This window comes from Oncorhynchus mykiss, chromosome 11, assembly GCF_013265735.2.
Source record: "Oncorhynchus mykiss isolate Arlee chromosome 11, USDA_OmykA_1.1, whole genome shotgun sequence".
NCBI lineage: Eukaryota > Metazoa > Chordata > Actinopteri > Salmoniformes > Salmonidae > Oncorhynchus > Oncorhynchus mykiss.
In genome coordinates, this window is record NC_048575.1 from 42,815,664 (window position 1) to 42,839,021 (window position 23,358).

Genomic DNA, 23,358 nt, shown 5'->3' on the forward strand with positions numbered 1-23,358 from the left:
GAATTGAAACAATAGCTGTTGATGACCTCACAAATGCCATATAGGCCTAAATAGCATCATTGATGATATATATATATATATATATATATATATATCAGTGATAAAGTGTGGTTACATTTCATTTGCTCTGTTACACCTACCCTTTGGAATAACTTTGATAGAATCAGTGAACCTATTTAGTTACGAAGAGATCTCTAAATAATCATTATCATGATAGCACATTGGTAGTAGTCAGTGACAAACATCAAAACTAAACAGGGCATGGTTAAAACCCTGAATGGAAGACCAAAGAGACAACTGTAGATAGATCAACCCTCCAGTAGGAGGTGCTGCCCAACCTATATATATAATTTGTGAATATAATGTTGAAGATCTGAGGTTGTTTCAAAAGGTACAAATTCAACATATTTGATACCAGATTTGTCTATGTTGAATATTTGTTACCATGATGACCTAATCCTCTGGTTGAACTTTCCCCTTCAAAACAACAGTTCATGTTGATGACCAATGTATTTTCCACATAGATTCCACTTCACAATAGGTTGGCAAATGACGTTATGATTCAAAACAGTTTGTGCCCAGTGGGAAGTTAGAGGTAGCTTCGCAAGCCAATGCTAACGCTGCACGCAGAGACATAACAATGTTATCCACGAGTTCATTGGACTCTGGGGAAGTAGATAAAGGGCTTCTTTGCCAAAAATCTGAATGATCAATTTAAGTCCTCCAATAAAAGTAAATGTTCAATTCAGTTCAGTCCCAAAATCCAGTAAGAATTCCAAACAGCAAGCAAAAATCGAATTCATTCAGCCAAGATGAACAAAATAAGTATTGACTTTACCAGTTAGGTTGTTAGTCTGTCAAAAAATCCAAATGAGAAATAGGCCTAGTCCACAGAGGAAAAACACCAAATATATAAGTAGGCCTGAGAGATAGCCTTCCACACGTTGCTACTTGGAAGTAAGTCAATAGTCCACCAAAGGAAACGTATTCTGATATGCCATTCAAGTGAGAATGTTCTCAGTGACTTGTAAGGGATATTGTATTATTTGAGATGAATAGGTTTTCAAACTATAAACAGTTTCCTAGTTACACCTATAATTTTTTTACCAAAACATACTCAAACAAGGACACGTTCAGTTGTCAAACCTTGTCGAACACTGCAGATAGAAACGCCACGAACAGAGAAAACACGATTCCTTGTTCTACATGTCGGAGAGGCACGTTTGTTCTACATAACATGTTTCTATCTAAATGTACCAAAACATTGTGTCCTGCTGAATGTGCCCCAGCAAGTGACTATGGGTGTGTCTAGGGAGTGTCCGAGGCAGAGCCCGCAGATGATACCCGTCTTAAGGAACCACATGAAACCTTTTGGGTTACAGGTTTCTGCTATTAACATGTCTCCTTCAAATCCAATAGGCATTACTTATGTATCGACTCATTCTCTTTCCACAGAACTATCAAGGACTAACAGGGTCTAAACTCTGAAATATAAGCAAGGCATGATTATCAGAGTCTGATTGTCAATCTCGACCTACTGTCAGCCACGTCCTCTGTTTTCCTCACCGGGCCAGACATAGCCACCTTAATGCCAGCAGGTGGCACCAAATCCATTCTCGCCCACTGACACTGCCGGTGCAGGGTCCCACTCACCACACACATGCCACGGTTTGAAAAAGTGGCTCTACATTGTCACTACGGATGCCAGGTGCAGGGTGTTGATTACCCACTCTAATATAAAAGGGATCATATGCTACAATGACTTCCCTCTTGATCTACATAGGACAGGAAATACATTCCAACTGTGAATTAGTGCGTGGTGCGCAGCAATAGCAGGCGATAGCTACGACTCAATAGGTCAAAGGGCTTCATCTGAACAGCGTGGTATACATTGTGTTGAACTTCATAGGGATGTGTTCTTGGATTACATAACTGCACTGGGCACATCCACACGATGCACTAACAGAGCTCTGCAATCCTGCATCTCAAAAAATATGCCTTGTAAAAGATGCCCCAAGGGCAGGTTTAACCTTCCTCAATCTGAGCACGCTAGAAAAGAAAAACATGCGCCGTACCATCCTGCCATCCTTACATCACCGACGTGGAGGTTTTCGGGGCTAAAATTGGCATCGCAAGTCCAACCAGAAAACCAGCAGAGCATCGGTCAGCGCTGCTTGGAAAACAATGAAGAGGAACCACAAAGCCTCCAGAAAGTATTCATGCCCCTCGACTTACTCCACATTTTGTTGTGTTACAGCCTGAATTCAAAATGGATTAAATAGATGTGTTTTTCTCTCACCCATCTACACGCAACACCCCATAATGACAAAGTGAAAACACGGTTTTAGATATTTTTGCAAATGTATCGTGTCAAGAAGCAGTGCGGCTTGGTTGGGTTGTGTTTCGGAGGACGCAAGGCTCTCGACCTTCGCCTCTCCTGAGTCCGTACGGGAGTTGCAGCAATGAGACAAGACTGTTACTACCAATTGGATACCATGAAATTGGTGAGAAAAAGGGGTATAACAAAAATAGTGATTCTTCCTGGGTAAATCTCTAAGAGTTTTCCACACCTGGATTTGCCCATTATTCTGAAAAAAAATCTTCAACCGCTGTCAAATTGGTTGTTGATCATCGCTAGACAACCATTTTCAGGTCTTGCCACTGTATTTAGGACCAAAAGTGAATTGCTTTGCCACATTTATTTGCAGTATTACTTTAGTGCCTTGTTGCAAACAGGATGCATGTTTTGGAATATTTGTATTCTGTAAAGGCTTCCTTCTTTTCACTCTGTCAATTTGGTTAGTATTGCTTTCTCCTATCACAGCCATTAAACTCTGTAACTGTTTTAAAGTCACTGTTGGCCTCATGGTGAAATCCCTGGGCGGTTTCCGTCCTCTCCAGGCAGTTAGGAAGTATGCCTGTATCTTTGTAGTGACTGGGTGTATTGATACACCATTCAAAGTGTAATTAATAACATGCTCAAAGGGATATTCAATGTCTACTGTTTTTTTTACCCATCTACTAATAGGTGCCCTTCTTTGCGAGGCATTGGAAAACCTCCCTGGTCTTTGTGGTTGAATCTGTGTTTGAAATTCACTGCTTGACCGAGATAATTGTATATGTGGGGTACAGAGATGAGGTAGTCATTAAAAAATAATGTTAAACACTATTATTGCACACAATATGAGTCTGTGCAACTTATTATGTGACTTGTTAAGCAGATTTCTACTCCTGAACTTATTCAGACTAGCCATAACAAAGGGGTTGAATACTTACTGACTCGAGGCGTTTCAGATTGTCATTTTTTTCATCAATTTGTACACATTTCTAAAAACATAATTCCACATTATGGGGTATTATTGTGTGTAGGCCAGTCAAAGGGTGTGAATATTTTGAAGGCACTGCATAACTCTGTCCCAATAAATAACTCTGCAGGCTAGCAGTCACGACACACATAACCAGCTCCTTCTTGCCCTACGTCTCTCTCTCTCTCTCTCTCTCCTCTCTGTCTCCGTCTCTCCTCTCTCTCTTCTCTGTCTCCTTCTCTCCTCTCTCTCTCTCTCCTCTCTTCTCTCTCTCTCGTTCTTTCTCTCTCTCTGTCTCCTTCTCTCCTCTCTCTCTCTCCTCTCTCTCCGTCTCCTTCTGTCCTCTCTCCTCTCTCTTCTCTCTCTCTCTCTTCTCTCTCTCTCGGTTCAGTAAAACAGGTCTAATTACAGGTTATCATCATTCCTCCCTCCAATCTTTGAGTGGTAACAGCAGAGCAGAGGACACGGAGGATTAGAGAGACAGAGGGTGGACGGTATTTGAAACTGTACTAACTCGAGAGGCTGCATTCACTAACAGTGAAAGCGCATTCCCAGATGATCAGACAGAGCAGAGGGATAATGGTTCAAATGTGCTGCTTAAAGAGGAATGAATCCAGGTTAATGATATTTCCTATTCTCGTGTCAATACATACCAAACAGTGTGTGGGTAAAGCTTGGTATACTAGATGAGTTATGTTAGCCCACACACACTGCTTGCTGTTTTACTTTCGGATTTGGTAGAAGAAACGGAAACAAACTAAATATCACACACACACATGCACACGCACACGAACACGCATACACACAACCACAGTAGGTAGGCAATACCAATAAGAGAGCAGAGAGCAGCAGAGCCACAAACCACTTCACGGGGCACACCAAGAGATCCAGCCAAGCCAGACTATACAAGCATGTTTCATGCAGTTGCCATTCTAGGAACACAACACATATCTCAAACATCATGTCGTATGTAAATGCTGACATGGGGCTTCTCCAATGAGTGTCCATGTGACCACCAACCTGTAGGCGTTTATACGGTACATCCCTGGCATTATAATTCCTGTGAAGGACACAGCTATTATAAACAAGCACATGCATGAGGAATCATGCTGTCGGCTGGGTTCAAGCGACACATCTTTTCCACAGGATTTGGAATTGGTGTCCAACCTCCCCGAAAGCTGAATTATCTCTGCCTCTGTGGCGTGCTGCTAGTAGTGCTAACCCTGTCCTCGGCTAGCCTCCATCTGACTCACACTAGGCACAATGTGATTGAAGTCATTTCCGACTCTATGGTCGCCTTAATGTGATTTATGGAACCGCTGCTGTCCCTCCCTGCGGCCGTCTCCCATTTTAATCTCTCCTCTCCAGATTGCCACAGCCTGGGAAGGGAGAGGAGGTGGTGAGGAAGTGTCATATTAGAGTAAGGATAAGGAGAGAGGAAGGAAGGACACACTGGGTTGCAATACTAGGTAAACTAGACTGATACCATGACCCATCAGGATCGGGTGGGAAATGGGAATATTCCCCCCTCTTTTTACTGTGGTCACCACTTCATGTCCACATTGACGCGGTTGGTTGGCGGTAGGTGGGGCCAGTACATCCTGTATAAACACAAACTCACTTCCTTGACAACTTCCTTCACAACAGCTCTGCACTGCTCTGCGAAGTGCAAGTATGAATGCAGTGACATTTGCAGAGGCCATATCGCCGTAAATGCTGCACGGCCAATGCAAACGTCGGATTGACCATGCAGCGCCCAGACGCACAATGCACTTCTCTCTCATAACTTTATTGTGTGAATTTTTGTGTTTGATTGTTAGTGTGTATCACTTCCAGATTACATATACCACTAGTAGTACATTCACCTTTAATTCCTATCATTTCTCATCTGTTGCGGTCATTTCTGTTAATGCTTCCACAGTGGCGATTTTAACATGTTGATCTTGGTGGGGCAAAAATACACAACACTAAACAATACATTAATTGCACTGTAACTGTGACAAACGGCACCCACAAACTGTTAGGGCCTACATAAAGCTGTCCTAACAGCAGTCCCAACACCTTACCACTGCTACACCTGGCTATCAGCGGAGCCTTGTCTGGCAGCGAAACCTTGTTTGACAGCAAAACAGTTCATTCAGCCTCATTTACTGCCTTTAAAAAAAACATAGCTGATATGGCTGATGTGCTTAAACAAATGTGGTTTCTACTGACAATTGAGATGTACAAACTATGGCATAAGGGAGCGACAAGCGGATAAGAGTCAATCCGTAATTTCGATTAAGACAATAATGAGCGAGCAAGGACGGACGTAGTCAATATAACTATTTGTTCAGCACTTTTGAAATGTACAGCGACAGAATTCAGAACATGGGCCCCTCTTACAGTGTTCTCCCTGTGCAGCAAGTCAGAACCGTAGGATAAATAAAGGGGGCATATAAGCATACAATGAAAGCTCTTATGTTTTTCAATGATTACATTTCTCAAAAACAGGTTACAGGCTACATGTGCTACACAACATACACTTAGTATTACTTTCTTAGCTACAGTCAGACAAGAAAGATATACTGCTCTCCCGAGAACAGGCCCAGCCAGATCCCTGTCATTTGCGTGAAGAAAAGACAGAGGAAAAGTGGAAGCAGATCGGGCTGCCTTTTGAGAATCTGTAGGTGAGCGAGTAAACTCCCACTGCCATCAATTCTACTTGCTAACATGTAATCATTGGAAAATAAAACTGATGACCTATAGTTACAATTATCCTACCAATAGGACATTAAGAACTGTAATAGCTATTGTTTCACCGAGTCATGGCTGAACGACGACACGGATAATATAGAACTGGAGGGATTTTCAACGCACCGGCTTCTTCTGGTAAGACGTCTGTCTTTTTGTCAATAACAGCTGGTGCGCTGTAGAATATTAAAGAATTCTCGAGGTATTGCTCGCCTGAGGTAAAGTACCTTATGATAAGCTGTCGACCACACTATCTACCAATAGGGTTCCCATCTATATTATTTGTAGCCATCTATTTACCACCACAGACCGATGCTGGCACTAAGATCGCACTCAACCAAGCAAACAAGAAAATGCTCACCGAAAAGCGGCGCTCCTAGTGGCCAGGGACTTTAATGCAGGCAAACTTAAATCAGTTTTACCTCTTTTACCAGCATGTCACATGTGCAACCAGAGGGGAAAAAAATGTAGACCACCTTTAATCCACACACAGAGATGCATACAAATATCCTCCTGATTCCTGCTTACAAGCAAAAACTAAAGCAGGAAGTACCAGCGAATCACTCAATACGGAAGTGGTCAGATGACGAGGATGCTATTCTACAGGACTGTTTTGCTAGCACAGACTGGAATATGTTCCGGGATTCATCCAATGGCACCGAGGAGTATACCACCTCAGTCATTGGCTTCATCAATAAGTGCATCGACGACATCTCCACACAGTGACCGTATGTACATATCCCAAGCAGAAGCAATGGATTACAGGCAACATCTGCATCGAGCTAAAGGCTAAAACTGCAGCTTTCAAGGAGCGGGACACTAATCTGGACGCCTATAAGAAATCCCACTATGCCCTCCAACGAACCATCAAACAAGCAAAGCATCAATACAGGATTAAGATTGAATCCTTCTACACCGGTTCTGATCAGATGTGGCAGGGCTTGAAAACTATTACGGACTACAAAGGGAAACCCAGACGCGAGCTGCCCCGCGACACGAGCATACCAGACGAGCTAAATGCCTTTTAAGCTAGCAAGCAACACTGAAGCATGCATGAGAGCACCAGCTGTTCTGGATGACTGTGTGATAACACTCTGAGTAGCCGATGTGAGCAAGACCTTAAAACAGGTCAACATTCACAAAGCCGCGGGGCCAGATGGATTACCACATATCCCAAGCAGAAGCAATGGATTACAGGCAACATCTGCATCGAGCTAAAGGCTAAAACTGCAGCTTTCAAGGAGCGGGACACTAATCTGGACGCCTATAAGAAATCCCACTATGCCCTCCGACGAACCATCAAACAAGCAAAGCATCAATACAGGATTAAGATTGAATCCTTCTACACCGGTTCTGATCAGATGTGGCAGGGCTTGAAAACTATTACGGACTACAAAGGGAAACCCAGACGCGAGCTGCCCCGCGACACGAGCATACCAGACGAGCTAAATGCCTTTTAAGCTAGCAAGCAACACTGAAGCATGCATGAGAGCACCAGCTGTTCTGGATGACTGTGTGATAACACCCTGAGTAGCCGATGTGAGCAAGACCTTAAAACAGGTCAACATTCACAAAGCCGCGGGGCCAGATGGATTACCAGGACGTGTACTCAAAGCATGCTGGCAAATGTCTTCACTGACATGTTCAACCTCTGTCTGTAATACCTACATTTCTCAAGCAGACCACCATAGTCCCTGTGCCCAAGGAAGCAAAGGTAACCTGCCTAAATTATTACCGCACTGTAACACAAACGTCGGTAGCCATGAAGTGCTTTGAAAGGCTGGTCATGGCTCACATCAACAGCATCCTCCCGGATACCATAGACCTGCTCCCATTCGCATACCACCCCAACAGATCCACATATGACACAATCTCAATCGCACTCCACACTGCCCTTTCCAACCTGGAAAAAAGGAACACCTACTGTATGTGAGAATGCTGTTCATTGACTACAGCTCAGCGTTCAACACCACAGTGCCCACAAAGCTCATCACTAAACTAAGGACCCTGGGACTAAACACCTCCCTCTGCAACTGGATCCTGGACTTCCTGACGGGCCACCCCCAGGTGGTAAGGGTAGGCAACAACACACCTGCCACGCTGATCCTCAACACGGGGGTCCCTCAGGGGTGTATGCTTAGTCTCCTCCTGTACTCCCTGTTCACCCATGACTGCATGGCCTAACATTACTCCAACACCATCATTAAGTTTGCTGATGGCACAACAGTGGTAGGCGTGATCACCGACAATGATGAGACAGCCTATAGGGAAGAGGTCAGAGAACTGGCAGTGTGGTGCCAGGACAACAACCTCTCCCTCAATGTGAGCAAGACAAAGGAGCTGATCGTGGACTACAGGAAAAGGCCGGCCAAACAGGCCCCCATTAACATCAACGGGGCTGTAGTGGAGCGGGTCTCAGTTTCAAGTTCCTTTGTGTCCACATCACCAACGATCTATCATGGTCCAAACACGCCAAGACAGTCGTGAAGAGGGCACGACAAAACATTTTCCCCCTCAGGAGACTGAAAAGATTTGGCATGGGTCCCCAGATCCTCAAAGTTCTGCAGCTGCACAATCTAGAGCATCCTGAGCGGTTGCATCACCGCCTGGTATGACAACTGCTCGGCATCTGACCATAAGGCGCTACAGAGGGTTGTGTGTATGGCCCAGTACATCACTGGGGCCAAGCTTCCTGCCATCCAGGACCTATATAATAGGCGGTGTCAGAGGAAAGCCCATGAAATTGTCAGAGACTCCAGTCACCTAAGTCATAGACTGTTTTCTCTGCCACCGCATGGCAAGCGGTACCGGAGCACCAAGTCTAGGACCAAAAGGCTCCTTAACAGCTTCTACCCCCAAGCCGTAAGACTGCTGAACAATTAATCAAATCACTGGACTATTACATTGACCCCTCCCCTGCATTTGTTTTGTACACTGCTGCTACCCGCTGTTTATTATCTATGCATAGTCACTTCACCCCTACCTACATGTAGAAATGACCTCTAACCTGTACCCCCGCACACTGACTCGGTACCCGTACCCTCTGTATATAGCCTCGTTATTGAGATGTTATTGTGTTACTTTTTAGAATTTTTTACTTTACTTTATTCTCTTAACTCTTCTTGAACTGCACTGTTGGTTAAGTATTTTAATAAAAGCATTTCACGGTAAGGTCTATACTTGTGTTGTATTCGGCACGTGACAAATAAAGTTTGATTTTAATTTGAGAAACACGTTTGTGTTTCCTTCCCATTACAAGTTTTGTCAATTCAATTTAGTCATCGACTTTTGTTTGGAGCGCTCCTATCAATGTTGAGTATATATTTTGGTTAGGTCAGGGTGTGACATGGGTGATGTATGTGTTTTTGTACTGTCTAGGGGTTTTGTAGGTTTATGGGGTTGCTTACCATCTAGGTGTTTATGTATGTCTATGGTTGCCAAGATTGGTTCTCAATTAGAGGCAGCTGTTTATCGTTGTCTCTGATTGGGAACCATATTTAGGCAGCCATCTCTTTGGGTAATTTGTGGGTTGTTGTCTATGTGATGTTGCATGTTTGCACTCAGTTTTGATAGTGGTCACGTTCGTCTTGTTATTTTGTTTGTTTGTTTAGTGTACTTTGTGTTTTCCGTCTTTCATTAAAAATATGTATTCACATCACGCTGCGCTTTGTTCTCCTCACTACGACGATCGTGACAGAATAACCCACCAGCAATGGACCAAGCAGCGTGGTAATGGTCAGCATCAGCAGCGGCAAAGAACGCAGGACTCATGGACTTGGGAGGAGATTCTGGACGGCGAAGGACCCTGGGCACAGCCAGGGGAATATCGCCGCCCCAAAGCATTGCTGGAGGCAGCGAAAGCAGAGAGGCGCTGGTATGAGGAGGCAGCACGGCAGCGTGGCTGGAAGCACGAGAGGCAACCCCAAAAGTTTCTTGGGGGGGCACACGTGGAGTGCACACGTGGAGTGTGGTGAAGCCAGGTAGGAGACCTGCGCCAACTTTCCGTGCTTACCGGAGAGAGAGAGGTCTCCTCGGGCCGGCGTACATGGCACCAGCCTTACGCATGGTGTCCCCGGTTCGCCAGCACAGTGCGGGCTATTCCACCTTGCCGCACTGGCCTGGCTACCGGGAGCATTCAACCAGGTAAGGTTGGGCAGGCTCGGTGCTCAAGAGCTCCAGTGTGCCTGCACGGTCTGGTCTATCCAGTGCCACCTCCACGGACCAGCCCTCCGGTGGCAGCCCCCCGCACCAGGCTGTCTCTCCGTCTCATCCCTACAGGTGCTCCCGCCTGTCCTGAGCCGCCAGAGTCTCCCGCCTGTCCTGAGCCGCCAGAGTCTCCCGTCTGTCCTGAGCCGCCAGAGTCTCCCGTCTGTCCTGAGCCGCCAGAGTCTCCCGTCTGTCCTGAGCCGCCAGAGTCTCCCGTCTGTCCTGAGCCGCCAGAGTCTCCCGTCTGTCCTGAGCCGCCAGAGCTTATCTGATGAGCATTGAGCTTAACTGATGCTTTAAGCTTACTGTTTGATGAAATAATACACAAATAACTCAAGAGGGAGTCAGAGATCTCGATAACCAGAAGAAAAAAAAAACTCCTGACGTTGCCGGTAATAGGCTACACGAGGCCCCGGCAACCTTTCTCATATGGAATAACAATTTATCTTACCAATTCTACCTATCTGCATGCCAGTTATGGTTTTCATATGCACATTTTTGTGGATCAGTTTCATTTCATTTATAATAACGTATTAATATCTAAAAATCATTGTTTTGTGGTTAATCAAAATTCTATCCAAATCTAAATGAGAATGATGCAAACCTAAAAAGTAACTCCTATTGTCATAGCCTACATAAAAATAACAAATAAAAACATTGCAGCTTTTAGGTAGAAAATATCCTGATTGAAAAAAATATATCCTATTGGCTACGCATGACCTGTCTGCAATGAACTTGAAACATTGTATTACCTATTAACTTTGGTCATGCCCAAAGCATGTGCTAGCGAATTTGCAACATTGTATGAAGTATTCTCGGCCCTCAGAGTTTCCTGCTGCCAGTGAGCTCCGGACAGACACAGCTGTAGGCTATTTGTGCAAGCAATAAAAAGCAGTGTGTCACAATAGTCGTAGTGAGGAGACCAAAGCGCAGAGTGATGTGAATACATATTTTTAATGAAAGACGGAAAACACGAAGTACACTAAACAAACAAACAAAATAACAAGACGAACGTGACCGCTATCAAACATGCAACATCACATAGACAATAACCCACGAAATACCCAAAGAAGATGGCTGCCTAAATATGGTTCCCAATCAGAGACGACGATAAACAGCTGCCTCTAATTGAGAACCAATCTAGGCAACCATAGACATACAAACACCTAGATGGTAAACAACCCCATAAACCTACAAAACCCCTAGACCGTACAAAAACACATACATCACCCATGTCACAACCTGACTTAACCAAAATATATAAAGAAAACAAAGAATACTCAGGTCATGGCGTGACACAGTGCTTGACTTGGGCAGGAGCTCACCGGAGCTGAGTACCGGCACTTCAAACTTTCTTCCATCTGTTCCTTTAATAGGTTGTGGAAAGGTGTCTTTTATAGTGATAACAAGTTCAAACAGGTGCCATTAATCACGTGGAGGACAGAGGAGCCTCTTAAAGAAGAAGTTACAGGTCTGTGAGAGCCAGAAATCTTGCTTGTTTGTAGGTGACCAAATACTTATTTTACACCATAATTTGCAAATAAATTCATTAAATCCTACAATGTGATTTTCTGGATTTTTTTCTTCTCATTTTGTCTGTCATAGTTGAAGTGTACCTATGATGAAAATTACAGGCCTCATCTTTTTAAGTGGGAGAACTTGCACAATTGGTGGCTGACTAAATACTTTTTTGCCCCACTGTAGTTGATTTTATTAAAACACTTATGGTGTGTCTATAAATGGAAAAATACATTTAAGAAAATGTTGACCAATCGATTGGTCAAAAGAACAGACAATTTTCGGTCAACCAATATTTTTTTAGTTGGGGACAGCCCTAGAACACACCGTTGTTCTATTCCCGGTGCAGACAGTCCATCTGCAACACCTGGCAATCACAATACAAACTCTGCTTCTTTATCCAGAATTGGAATTCCTGTTTTTTTTTAATCTAATTCTGAGAAAGGAAAATGGGCTTTTTCAAAGAGGTAGAGCACAGAACAGAAACTGTCACTCCAAACTGGAAGAGACAGTGTATCATGGTTATCATTCATACCGAGACCAGATTAGATCATAAACGAAAGCAAACAACGTATGCATCATTGGTTATTAGGACTGCAGGTTTCCTCTTTTGGGGGCCTCATTTGCAAATGCATTCGATACTCCTCTGGTGAGTGGAGCTGTGTTCATTGAGCTGCAAATGGCTTATGTTTGATTAGCATTTTTTGAACAGTGAAGGTTCTGCGGCCCGTTGGTCCACTGAATGTTTACTGCCCACCTGTGTCTTGTTCCCTCGTCCGTGTTGTCTGGTTTTACATATGGCAACAGCTAATAATGTCTGCTGTTGTCCTTTCATTGTGAGGCTGTTCAATTGCATGTGGAGATGTTTTTGAAGTGGTGTGTTGCGTTTGCACGAGATTTTGAAATTAAACCCTATATTAGCTTGTAAACCTTTCAAACAGACTGAAACATTTAATTACCAGACGAGGACATTTTATTATCTTGATGACAAAAAATAAAACTCAACATTTCTGCTCTGCCAATATCGATACATTCAGCAGTGTCCGGAATCTGCCAAAAACTTAAAAGAAACATTTAGGCGGTTGCTTACAACTTTTGAGCTGTTGGCGGATTGCTACTGCATATTAGGCTCTTAGGGTAGAGTAGCTATTAACAGGACTAAGAAAACGTAAACTCAAATACCCAGCATGTTGAGCTTTTAACTGACATGAATTCATGTCGGAATTAACTACAAACGGCATATCGAATTTGCTAAAATATCCTGTTCAGTAATTGGACTGATGTTCCATTTCATGTTTGATGTCATCGTTCCTCATGCAGCCACTGCCCGTGTTTCTGAGATCCCAGTTCAATAAGGATTTTACTTGTCAGCAGTTAAGGATTCCGTTCCATGCGCAATACTCCTTTGATTCATGTGTCGATTGTCAAGCTAAACCATCCCTTCTGTTCTCCTAATTGCACTGTTTGTGTTTCATTATCTTTGTGGAGGCTTTTTCAAATGTTCCATAACCTGAAGGAAGGACAGAGGTCTGAACAGATAGTTCAGAGCTCCTTCTCTTTTCCTAGAACCTGTAGGGAACACAATATATGGTCATAATTGGCATGTGGGTTTCTCACTTATGGGTGGCACAAATTGGGATATGGGGAGGGGACTGGCAGGGTATATGCAAATGAAATGCTGTACAATTTACTATAGTTAAAAAAAAGTGTGTTTTGCGGACATTAATGTAGTATTAACTACAGTGTTTTTTTCCATTCATATAAAACTATAGTATTTACTATAGTATTCTACAGTATATGACAATATTCTATAGTAAGTACTACACATGATAGAGGGATACTACAGTGTGTAGTATAGTATTATAAAGTTTACAACAGAGTTATACAGTAAGTACTACAGTAGTTTGTAGTACATTTGAGTTTTTAACGTGTGTCAACACAAAAGACCGAAGAGAAGGCAACCATAGTAAGCCTTACTGTGCATTTCTGCTGTGTCTGTCAGAGGGACAGAGCAGTGCTCTATGATCTGATGTTACAATGTGAGATTCACATCTCCGATTGTGCTGCTCGTGATGAGAGCTGTAGAGGACTACTGAGACATGCGGTGGTTTAACACGCATCTCTGTCGCCCCGAGAGAAGAGGCAGAATCTAGAGAGCAACGCCTCAGGGAAAGAATGCCATGCATTGGCGTTCTCTCTCTCTCTCTCCACACACCACCCTGTTTATTCTCCCAGTTCTCTCCTGTTTTTAGAGGGTATGCATATGTGTCCTCAGAGCAGAGAATCCTCCATTTCAACCTTAGGCGAGGTGTCTGTCGTACATTCACTCAGACACCCAGATTGAGATCAGTCCAGGGGAGACGTCAGAGAGGTGGGGGAGATACACACCGGGATGCTTGGATGTGGTGGTAATAAAGTGAGTATTGTTGATAGGCTTAAACTCTCTGTAGTTGACCGTCTGGCTGCATTTGCCCAACATGCTCAGTCAGACACAAGTGAAAGGCTTTCCTCCATTCCCCTCAGTATCCTTCACTAGACCTTGAGCACACCTGAGTAGCAGGTGGGAGTCCGGGAAAGAAAGAGGGTGATATTGCAATCTATCAGAGGTGAGAGCTACACGCCTTTATTTCTTGAGCATTTGCTGCTCAAGCCTGCACCAATGTTATAGTGGGTTGTTCTCCGAATCATGGTGCCCAGACACTTTCAGGCTCTCAACATCAGTCGTTCTCTGGCAAGCAGCAGGTCAAGAACCTCAAATATATGCAAATGCACTTACTGAATAAAGTGATTCTGATTCTTCCATCGAGGGAACTGCCATTAAGATCGAGCCGGGCGCTGCCACTGGAAGGTGAAGGCCATGTTTCCACGCCCCCACAACCCAGAGGCCCACGCATATCAGCCACTTTTTCATCCACGCTACCGACCCAGGAAACCAGTCAGTATGACAGCTCTTGTACGAAACAGTCTGTGAGTTGACTGACAACATTTGAGTCTGGTGTGTCCTGCATACAAGATGGCCTTCCTCCTTCCTGACTGCTAAATATTTCACAAATGGCCCATAACAGCTGGGCACAGAGGCAGGATGACTGATAAGCAGTCTGGGGCGAGAGGGAGAGAGAGAGAGAGAGAGAGCGAGGGCTATGTATGAGGTGGAGAGTGAGAGAGTCAAATGAAGGGAGAGAGATGAGGGGATTTAATCTTCCCAGAATGATTCTAACCTTGCATTTTAGCTTGGGAGCAGGGGCTGATTTCTACCTGGAAAAGTGTGCACATATCCAGCCAATCAGAAACATCACATGTCGGTGTCACCAAAACCAAAACACAAGAGTCTGTGGTGTGCGACGCTAGCCAAGATCTATACTGGAACAGAGCAGACCCACAGTCACATTCACATGGGCTGGAGGTTATTGTGTCTGGGAGTGGCCATTCATCAAGTGGACATCAGTAGAGCTGGGATTAAGTGGAGAGCCTCATGACCTGAACGCAAAAGATGAACATAGCTGTGACTCCAGCTGATTTATTTCAATACACAGAGGTCCTATTGAAACACCTATCACCCTGGCAATAAGCATCTGTTAAATAGCAACATCAACGTCATGCAACGCATAGTGTCCATGGAATATGACACATGCTGATTATGACAGATAATGAGGAAACGCATGACAGTTCTCCTGCAGTTTGTCTATCCGCCCATTTCCCATGATCAAATTAAATGATATGGGGTACAAAACAGTATGAATATGAATTTTCTGTGACATCAAGAAACCATTCAGCCTTGCTGACACACACACACACACACACACACACACACACACACACACACACACACACACACACACACACACACACACACACACACACACACACACACACACACACACACACACATCATCATCATCAGATATGTTTTTGATGCCTCATTGCATTGGTGAGGTATGCAAAGTTCTGAAAGGAATTGGGACTCGTAGTAATATACACCCTATGACATACACCCACTTCCAATGGACAGTATACACTGTGTGGTTACTAGTTAACAAACTAGGACATCCTAGAATGTCCAGTTGTATGCCCCTTTCATTGAATAAATGTTTAACTGACTCTCAGAAGTTACAATGAATCACCACCGCTCACTCTCCAAATTACATTGTGAAATTATGACAATGTAATGCAGTGGCTTGTTATTTCCCATAAACTCTCATTTAATTTAGAAAGTGTTGGCTAAATCCTGAGCTCTGGGAGGCATTTTAGAAATAAGAAATGCTTATTTGGCTTATTTGGCAACCCTGGTTATACAGTAGGCCTATCTCTGGTAAAGGGGCCATAGAGTACACATAGTGTTCACAGATCTCTTTTTTTTATTGAAGTACCCTTCACCCTGTCACCTGAATGCAGGTGTCTCAAATATGAAATGGATAAGAGGTCCTTGGCACAGGGGAAAAGTGCACTTGAGTAAGTATGTGTGCCAAATTGCTTACACAAGCACCTGGATGTCAGACGGAGCTGTTGTACTGTGGAGGCTAAAGCCAGAAACACTGGGGAAGGAGTGGGACTCAATTTAGTTTATCTAAACGTACTGAGAGCTGAATGGATCTTGACTACAGCAGGGTTTGATTTTTTTTTTCAACCAAGTAAGCGTAAGATGGCTATCATTGTGTATGGCATTCGCCATACCCTAGCTCAACACCAACAATTTCAAATAGGCTACTAAAATCATCCCAATCCCGATCAAAAAGGAAATGCAGTGTAGCAAGTCCTAAGGGGTGGCTTTAGGACCATGCGGATAGCTAAGAGCCGTGTTTAGCGGTAGAAGAGAGAATGTTTTAGGACCATACGGAAACCTCTGAGCAGCGCGTCGAGGCAGCTGCTGTGAAGAGTGAACAGCGTGACTTTTACCTCAGAACAGTGCAGAGATGATATATGGCTGTGTAGATGGCAAGGTAACTGCTGTTTGAATAGACATTGAAACTAAACTAGTTTGTTCATCCCGTGCTAAGCTGCTGCGTAGCATCTAATTGCTGTATGACACCTGTGTAGAATGTTAAAGCCTGACTAAGTAAGTCCCAAATAAAATGACCCTTTTTTCCCCTGTATTTATATACACTGCTCAAAAAAATAAAGGGAACACTTAAACAACACAATGTAACTCCAAGTCAATCACACTTCTGTGAAATCAAACTGTCCACTTAGGAAGCAACACTGATTGACAATAAATGTCACATGCTGTTGTGCAAATGGAATAGACAACAGGTGGAAATTATAGGCAATTAGCAAGACACCCCCAATAAAGGAGTGGTTCTGCAGGTGGTGACTACAGACCACTTCTCAGTTCCTATGCTTCCTGGCTGATATTTTGGTCACTTTTGAATGCTGGCGGTGCTTTCACTCTAGTGGTAGCATGAGACGGAGTATACAACCCACACAAGTGGCTCAGGTAGTGCAGCTCATCCAGGATGGCACATCAATGCGAGATGTGGCAAGAAGGTTTGCTGTGTCTGTCAGAGTAGTGTCCAGAGCATGGAGGTGCTACCAGGAGACAGGCCAGTACATCAGGAGACATGGAGGAGGCCGTAGGAGGGCAACAACCCAGCAGCAGGACCGCTACCTCCGCCTTTGTGCAAGGAGGAGCAGGAGGAGCACTGCCAGAGCCCTGCAAAATGACCTCCAGCAGGCCACAAATGTGCATGTGTCTGCTCAACCGGTCAGAAACAGACTCCATGAGGGTGGTATGAGGGCCCGACATCCACAGGTGGGGGTTGTGCTTACAGCCCAACACCGTGCTGGACGTTTGGCATTTGCCAGAGAACACCAAGATTGGCAAATTTGCCACTGGCGCCCTGTGCTCTTCATAGATGAAAGCAAGTTCACACTGAGCACGTGTGACAGACGTGACAGTCTGGAGACGCCGTGGAGAACGTTCTGCTGCCTGCAACATTCTCCAGCATGACCAGTTGGCGGTGGGTCAGTCATGGTGTGGGGTGGCATTTCTTTGGGGGGCCATGTGCTCGCTAGAGGTAGCCTGACTGCCATTAGGTACCGAGATGACATCCTCAGACCCCTTGTGAGACCATATGCTGGTGCGGTTGGCCCTGGGTTCCTCCTAATGCAAGACAATGCTAGGCCTCATGTGGCTGGAGTGTGTCAACAGTTCCTGCAAGAGGAAGGCATTGATGCTATGGACTGGCCCGCCCGTTCCCCAGACCTGAATCCAATTGAGCACATCTGGGACATCATGTCTCGCTCCATCCACCAACGCCACGTTGCAACACAGACTGTCCAGGAGTTGGCGGATGCTTTAGTCCAGGTCTGGGAGGAGATCCCTCAGGAGACCATCCGCCACCTCATCAGGAGCATGCCCAGGCGTTGTAGGGAGGTCATACAGGCATGTGGAGGCGACACACACTACTGAGCCTCATTTTGACTTGTTTTAAGGACATTACATCAAAGTTGGATCAGCCTGTAGTGTGGTTTTCCACTTTAATTTTGAGTGTGACTCCAAATCCAGACCTCCATGGGTTGATAATTTGATTTCCATTGATAATTTTTGTGTGATTTTGTTGTCAGCACATTCAACTATGTAAAGAAAAAAGTATTTAATAAAAATATTTCATTCATTCAGATCTAGGATGTGTTATTTTAGTGTTCCCTTTATTTTTTTTGAGCAGTTTATTTAGAAAATAGTCATTTGCGATTTGGATCACTTCAAAGTGATCCAAATGTTCTGAGAAATGAAGACTACTCCATGCGAGGAATTGCCAAGAAACTGAAGATCTCTTACAACACTGTGTTCACACTCCCTTCACAGAACAGAGCAAACTGGCTATAACCAGAAAAGAAAGAGAAGTGGGAGGCCCCGGTGCACAACTGAGCAAGAGGACAAGTATAATAGAGTATCTAGTTTGAGAAACAGATGCCTCACAAGTCCTTAAATGGCAGCTTCATTAAATAGTTTCCGCAAAACACCAGTTTCAACGTCAACAGTGAAGAGGGGACACCGGGATGATGGCGTTCGGGATGCTGCTTTTCTTTCAAAAACAAGGACATTTCAAAGCGACCCCAAACTTTTTGAACAGTAGTGTATATCTAGCTATATCCCTCATTACAAATGTAATTTAGCTGACAAATACATGTCGTTAACGGTTAAGAATATCGGCTCCCGGCTGTCAGTCAGTCTGTGTGTCTGTCTGGGTGCAACAGCTGATGATGTGCAGGAGAAGATTTTTTTTAAAACACTGGCAGGTCTATTGTTAGAAAGTTGTTTTGATGTTGCTACTTTGAGCTTCTGGATGAAAATTGGAATTGCGGGCGATTTTCATTTAGCAAGAGTTTGAGAATATTTTCTTGCTCATGGGACCATATTTTAGACTCCTCAGCATGACCAGTGCCAGCATGCTGGACACAGGATAATAATAAAAAATAAAAAAAAAGGTCAGCTCTGTCTCAGCTACTTCTGGTAAGTGAAGGTAGCTAGTTAGCTCATTTAGATGGCTAGTACACAGATAGATCCACACATGCATTTGCTTGCGTGATTAACCTACAGCCAAATAAACGTCCATGCACTTACTTGCTAACTTTTCTGGAGTGGCTAACTGGCTAACTGTTTTCCTCTTGGATTTTGAGTTTACTATTGCAACCTTTCGATGGCATATGTATTTTACAATTCAACCCTATAGTGGCTGAGGGTCGACTTTTCCAGGCAAGTTTTTGCACTGCAAGAGATCAAGCTGATAACGCCACTAACGTTACCTTGCACCGCAGTAGGCCGCCTATATTGTTGAACTTGTCTATGTGCATTAGAATTACATTTGACTGCTGCAGCATTCATAGCTGACTCCGCTTGTACATTTGAATGTTAATCATTTGCATCCATGTAGAATATTTAAAAAAAATAATTTAATAAACTTGGTGTTACAAATGAGGATGTTTACTACTACAGGCTCTACCCAGAGGCCAGGACCTTTATGGCACAGGGGGTAGTGCACACGTGTCTTGTTTTGCAGGGTTTCTGGTTCAAACCCTGCTCCCCCATATCTACAGACAGTGAATTTGTAGGTCTACTGTAATTGAGATTTTGTGTAAGTGTAGTAATGAGATGGGATTTGAAGGCAATTTATGGAAATCTAGTAACTTTTACTGTCACACAAAATGGAAAGTCCATCATACCGTGATGTCATTGTCCGTAAACTGACACTTCTACAGCCTCTTCAATTTTCTTAAAATACATAAACAACCTGCTAATATGTATTCACACATATCATTAAGGGGTGCTTTTGGAGACGTTGTGGCACGTTTATTTACTTCCAAGTTACTCACAGAATCACTGGCGTTTTTGCGGAGCTGTTCCTCCTCTCCAACGTCCGCAGATTTTACTACCAGCTTCTCGAAGCATGCAGAGCCGAGAGAGGAGCTCTTCTGGTGGGACATGATTAAATGGGAGACGATGAGCTTCGGGCACTCGTGTCCCGTTAGCTCTGGCTTGCTTGCCGACACTCCAACCGCACCCAGCAGCTGTTGCATAGGTTGCCCGTTGTCGCTGTTCCCAGGGACCGCTGTACCGCCGAGTGACAGGTCGCCCGGGAAAGTCGACGGGGTAGAGGAGCAGAGATTGGGCTGTGAGGACGAAAAGACACGGTCCAACTGTTTCTTTTTCCTTTTAAACATCCATAACCCCGTCTCCTTTTTACTGTCGGGATTGCGACGTTCAGAGACCAATTTGGGACTCAAAAACGGTTTGGTTTTTTCTTGAAAATTCTTCCACATCCTCCGTTGATAGGACATCGATTCCTGTCCCTTCGTGGCGTTATCGTCCTTGTTTTTCTCCTCCATAGTGCCGGTACAGCAGCCTGCCAGTCTGCGCGCACGGCGTCGTGAATGTCACCGTTGGCTGAAGATACTGCACTTCCACTATGATCAGTTTCCAGCGCCAATGAGCCGCACAAGACGCATGGGCTCGTGTAGATCTTCTGGATCTTCGTCATCCGCGAATGTGTGCGCCTGAAGTGTGAATTTCATGACAAACGTGTTGTGTTGCGGTCAAACGGTAAATGATGGAGCGGAAGCGTTGCGCTTGCCATACATGTGAAGTTCACACAGGCTGCCTGGGCAGAAAAATCATCACCCCTATTGGAGTCAGAATCAGATGGAAACACATAGTTGAACAGACAGCGCTTAATAATTTATGCGTTGGTAGTTAGTAGTTGCAATATACATTTCCAATAGAGATAGAGTAGAGAACTGAACATAAGACTGACTGGACATATTAAAATATTCAATGCGCCTCCCCCTGGTCATGGCCCATGCCAGTGGGTTGAAGTTATCACATGTTCTGATTGCGTTTCATAATGCATTTTATGCTATTGACAAAGGCCAGTAGATCTTGTTTTCATTTTGCAAGAGGGGTGTGCGTGTGCATGCTTGCGTTTAATGAATACTAGCCGAATAAATTAGTCCTTTTGATGCCTTCCCCTCTGTTGTGAATGAATGCACTTTCTCTCTGAGAGAAGGGAGCACACTTAGAGGATGACCATTTTGATATCCTGTTACATTTCTAGAGGGGCTATGTCAAAACCCTTGAAGTTCCAAAGTGGGCTGAAAATGGCAGACATATTCGTCAGGAAGAAATCCAAACCAGTCTCATTCGGAATGAATGGCAGTAGAGGCATAATCCAGATTTTTACTTATGCAAGAAAATAAAATAATTCCTAATTCTATGAGTGTTGTACGCAAGTGGTTCAGACCACTCCCAGACAGTCCTACATTATTGCTTGAGAAAGAGCTTTTTGCAAAAAAGCTATTTTTCTCCATTGATGGCAATCTAATGGAAATCTATTACAGGGAGGTAATTAATAGTTACCCGGAAAGGATTTGTTATTGATAGAAAAATGGCTGCATTGGGCCTTTAAGCATGTTTAAGGTCAAGTTTACCATAAATATCAGCTGGAACAAGCAGATGTTTAACAAGTGCATCTGCATTTAGTCTTTTGAAATCCCATGTACACAATCCCATGTACACAAACAAACACACAATGGCATGCAGCGTTCACACACACACACCGAACTAAGGTAAAAAGAGACACTGACAGTGTAATCCTGTGGGATTGTCTGATGTAAGGAGAGGAAGCAGGACTTAGGACTAGAGGTCTTCACGGGTCCAAAAAGTTGGATCTGCGGCTTTCCCACTTGACCTGATATGCATAAATAAATAAAAATGAAACAGAGACCCGTTCAGAATGGACCCGAGGACAGTCAGACCCAAAGGACAGTGGAAAACAGACCCATGCTGGTTTGGATCCGAGAGACCTGTTCAGATCTGAGAGAAAGAGAGAGAGAAAGAAACCTCCTACTGGGCGCTGCCAGCGCCGTCAACAAACAAGCCATATTGATCCATGATCCATAATTACATGTCATTAATAACCGGGTATAACAAATTACCCCAAATGTGTTTCGATGTGTAGCCTATTAAAAACGTTATAGTTTATTGTTTTATTGGTTTTTACTTTCCTAAAACAATAGTTGTCTATCTCATGGTTCAGCTGTCGGAGATTTGAGCGATAAATGCATAGGCGTCCACTGTATGATATTCATATTCAAAAAAGTAATATTAAAGGAGACAAGCTTAGGCCTAGTTTAGGCACACACCCACACACAAACCCATTGCCATTACACCTAGATGATGGCATTAAAATGGGGATTGTGAGCATGAATATTGTATATGGTGCGGTCTGACAGGCCAAGGACCAGGATGTACATTTCTGTAGGTCATGATCCCTATAAGATGATCTGATAAACTGCTAAAGCACTCTACCTATCCACCCCTCTCACAATCCATTCATGAAGCAACTCATGACACCTGAAAGTCAAACACACCCCAAGTACTTAATCCAAACTCCACGTCTAAATGAACAACTACAAGTCACATGTAAATGTTGTTTCTCAGACTATGGACGGTGCAGGGACTTGGAGACAATAGCAGCTCAGTCCCTGTGTTTCCCTCTGTCCCTCTGGAAAATGAACCACCATCTTTAAGGAAACAGGTGGAGGTGCATTATTCATGGTCACAACTGCAACCAATCAGAGCTCACAAGCAATTCATTCAAACAGACAAATAAGCTCAGTTCCATATTACATGGCTACTGTAATTCACTGAATAGATGTACAGTACCTCCACCCTGGTAACATACATATGTATAGGGTAAATGAGAAGGGGAAAAAAATCACTCAGGAAGGTAGGTATTTTTTCAACAGAGTAATTTAGACTTGGAAAGGGGTAAATAATTCAAGAGAATGTTGAAAAAAAAAGTACAGCCCAATAAAAAAATATCTTGGATTAAGAGGAGCTCTTAGACGGATTAATTTGGAGGATAGGCTAAATCAATCACAGCGCTAGTCGTCTTACTTTAATCAGCATGGAATCGATTGGAGGGCAAGGGAATGAGACACGAGGTCAGCTTTTAAATCTGCACTGGGGAGTGTTGCATGTACTGGTGTTGAAACCATCTTCCACTAGACCTTTCTGCCATGGCCCAGAGGTGTTTGACTGGGTTTAGGGACGGGTTCGTATGCTAATCTAATCCCTTTCTCTATGAGATAATTATATGGG

At 43.9% G+C, this 23,358-nt stretch overlaps 1 protein-coding gene across 5 annotated transcripts in view; it reads right to left on the bottom strand.

The window, feature by feature from the left end:
- The window catches only part of LOC110535714 (multiple C2 and transmembrane domain-containing protein 1), a 204,756-nt gene extending 183,842 nt beyond the window's left edge, over nucleotides 1–20,914 (bottom strand). For all 5 annotated transcript variants that reach the window (XM_036935500.1, XM_036935502.1, XM_036935499.1 and 2 more), the window contains exon 1: nucleotides 20,073–20,914. In XM_036935500.1, coding sequence (XP_036791395.1) covers nucleotides 20,073–20,585 — 513 coding nt within the window. In that variant the 5' untranslated portion in view covers nucleotides 20,586–20,914. The remainder of the gene's footprint in view (nucleotides 1–20,072) is intronic.
- Nucleotides 20,915–23,358: the final 2,444 nt, after the last annotated feature.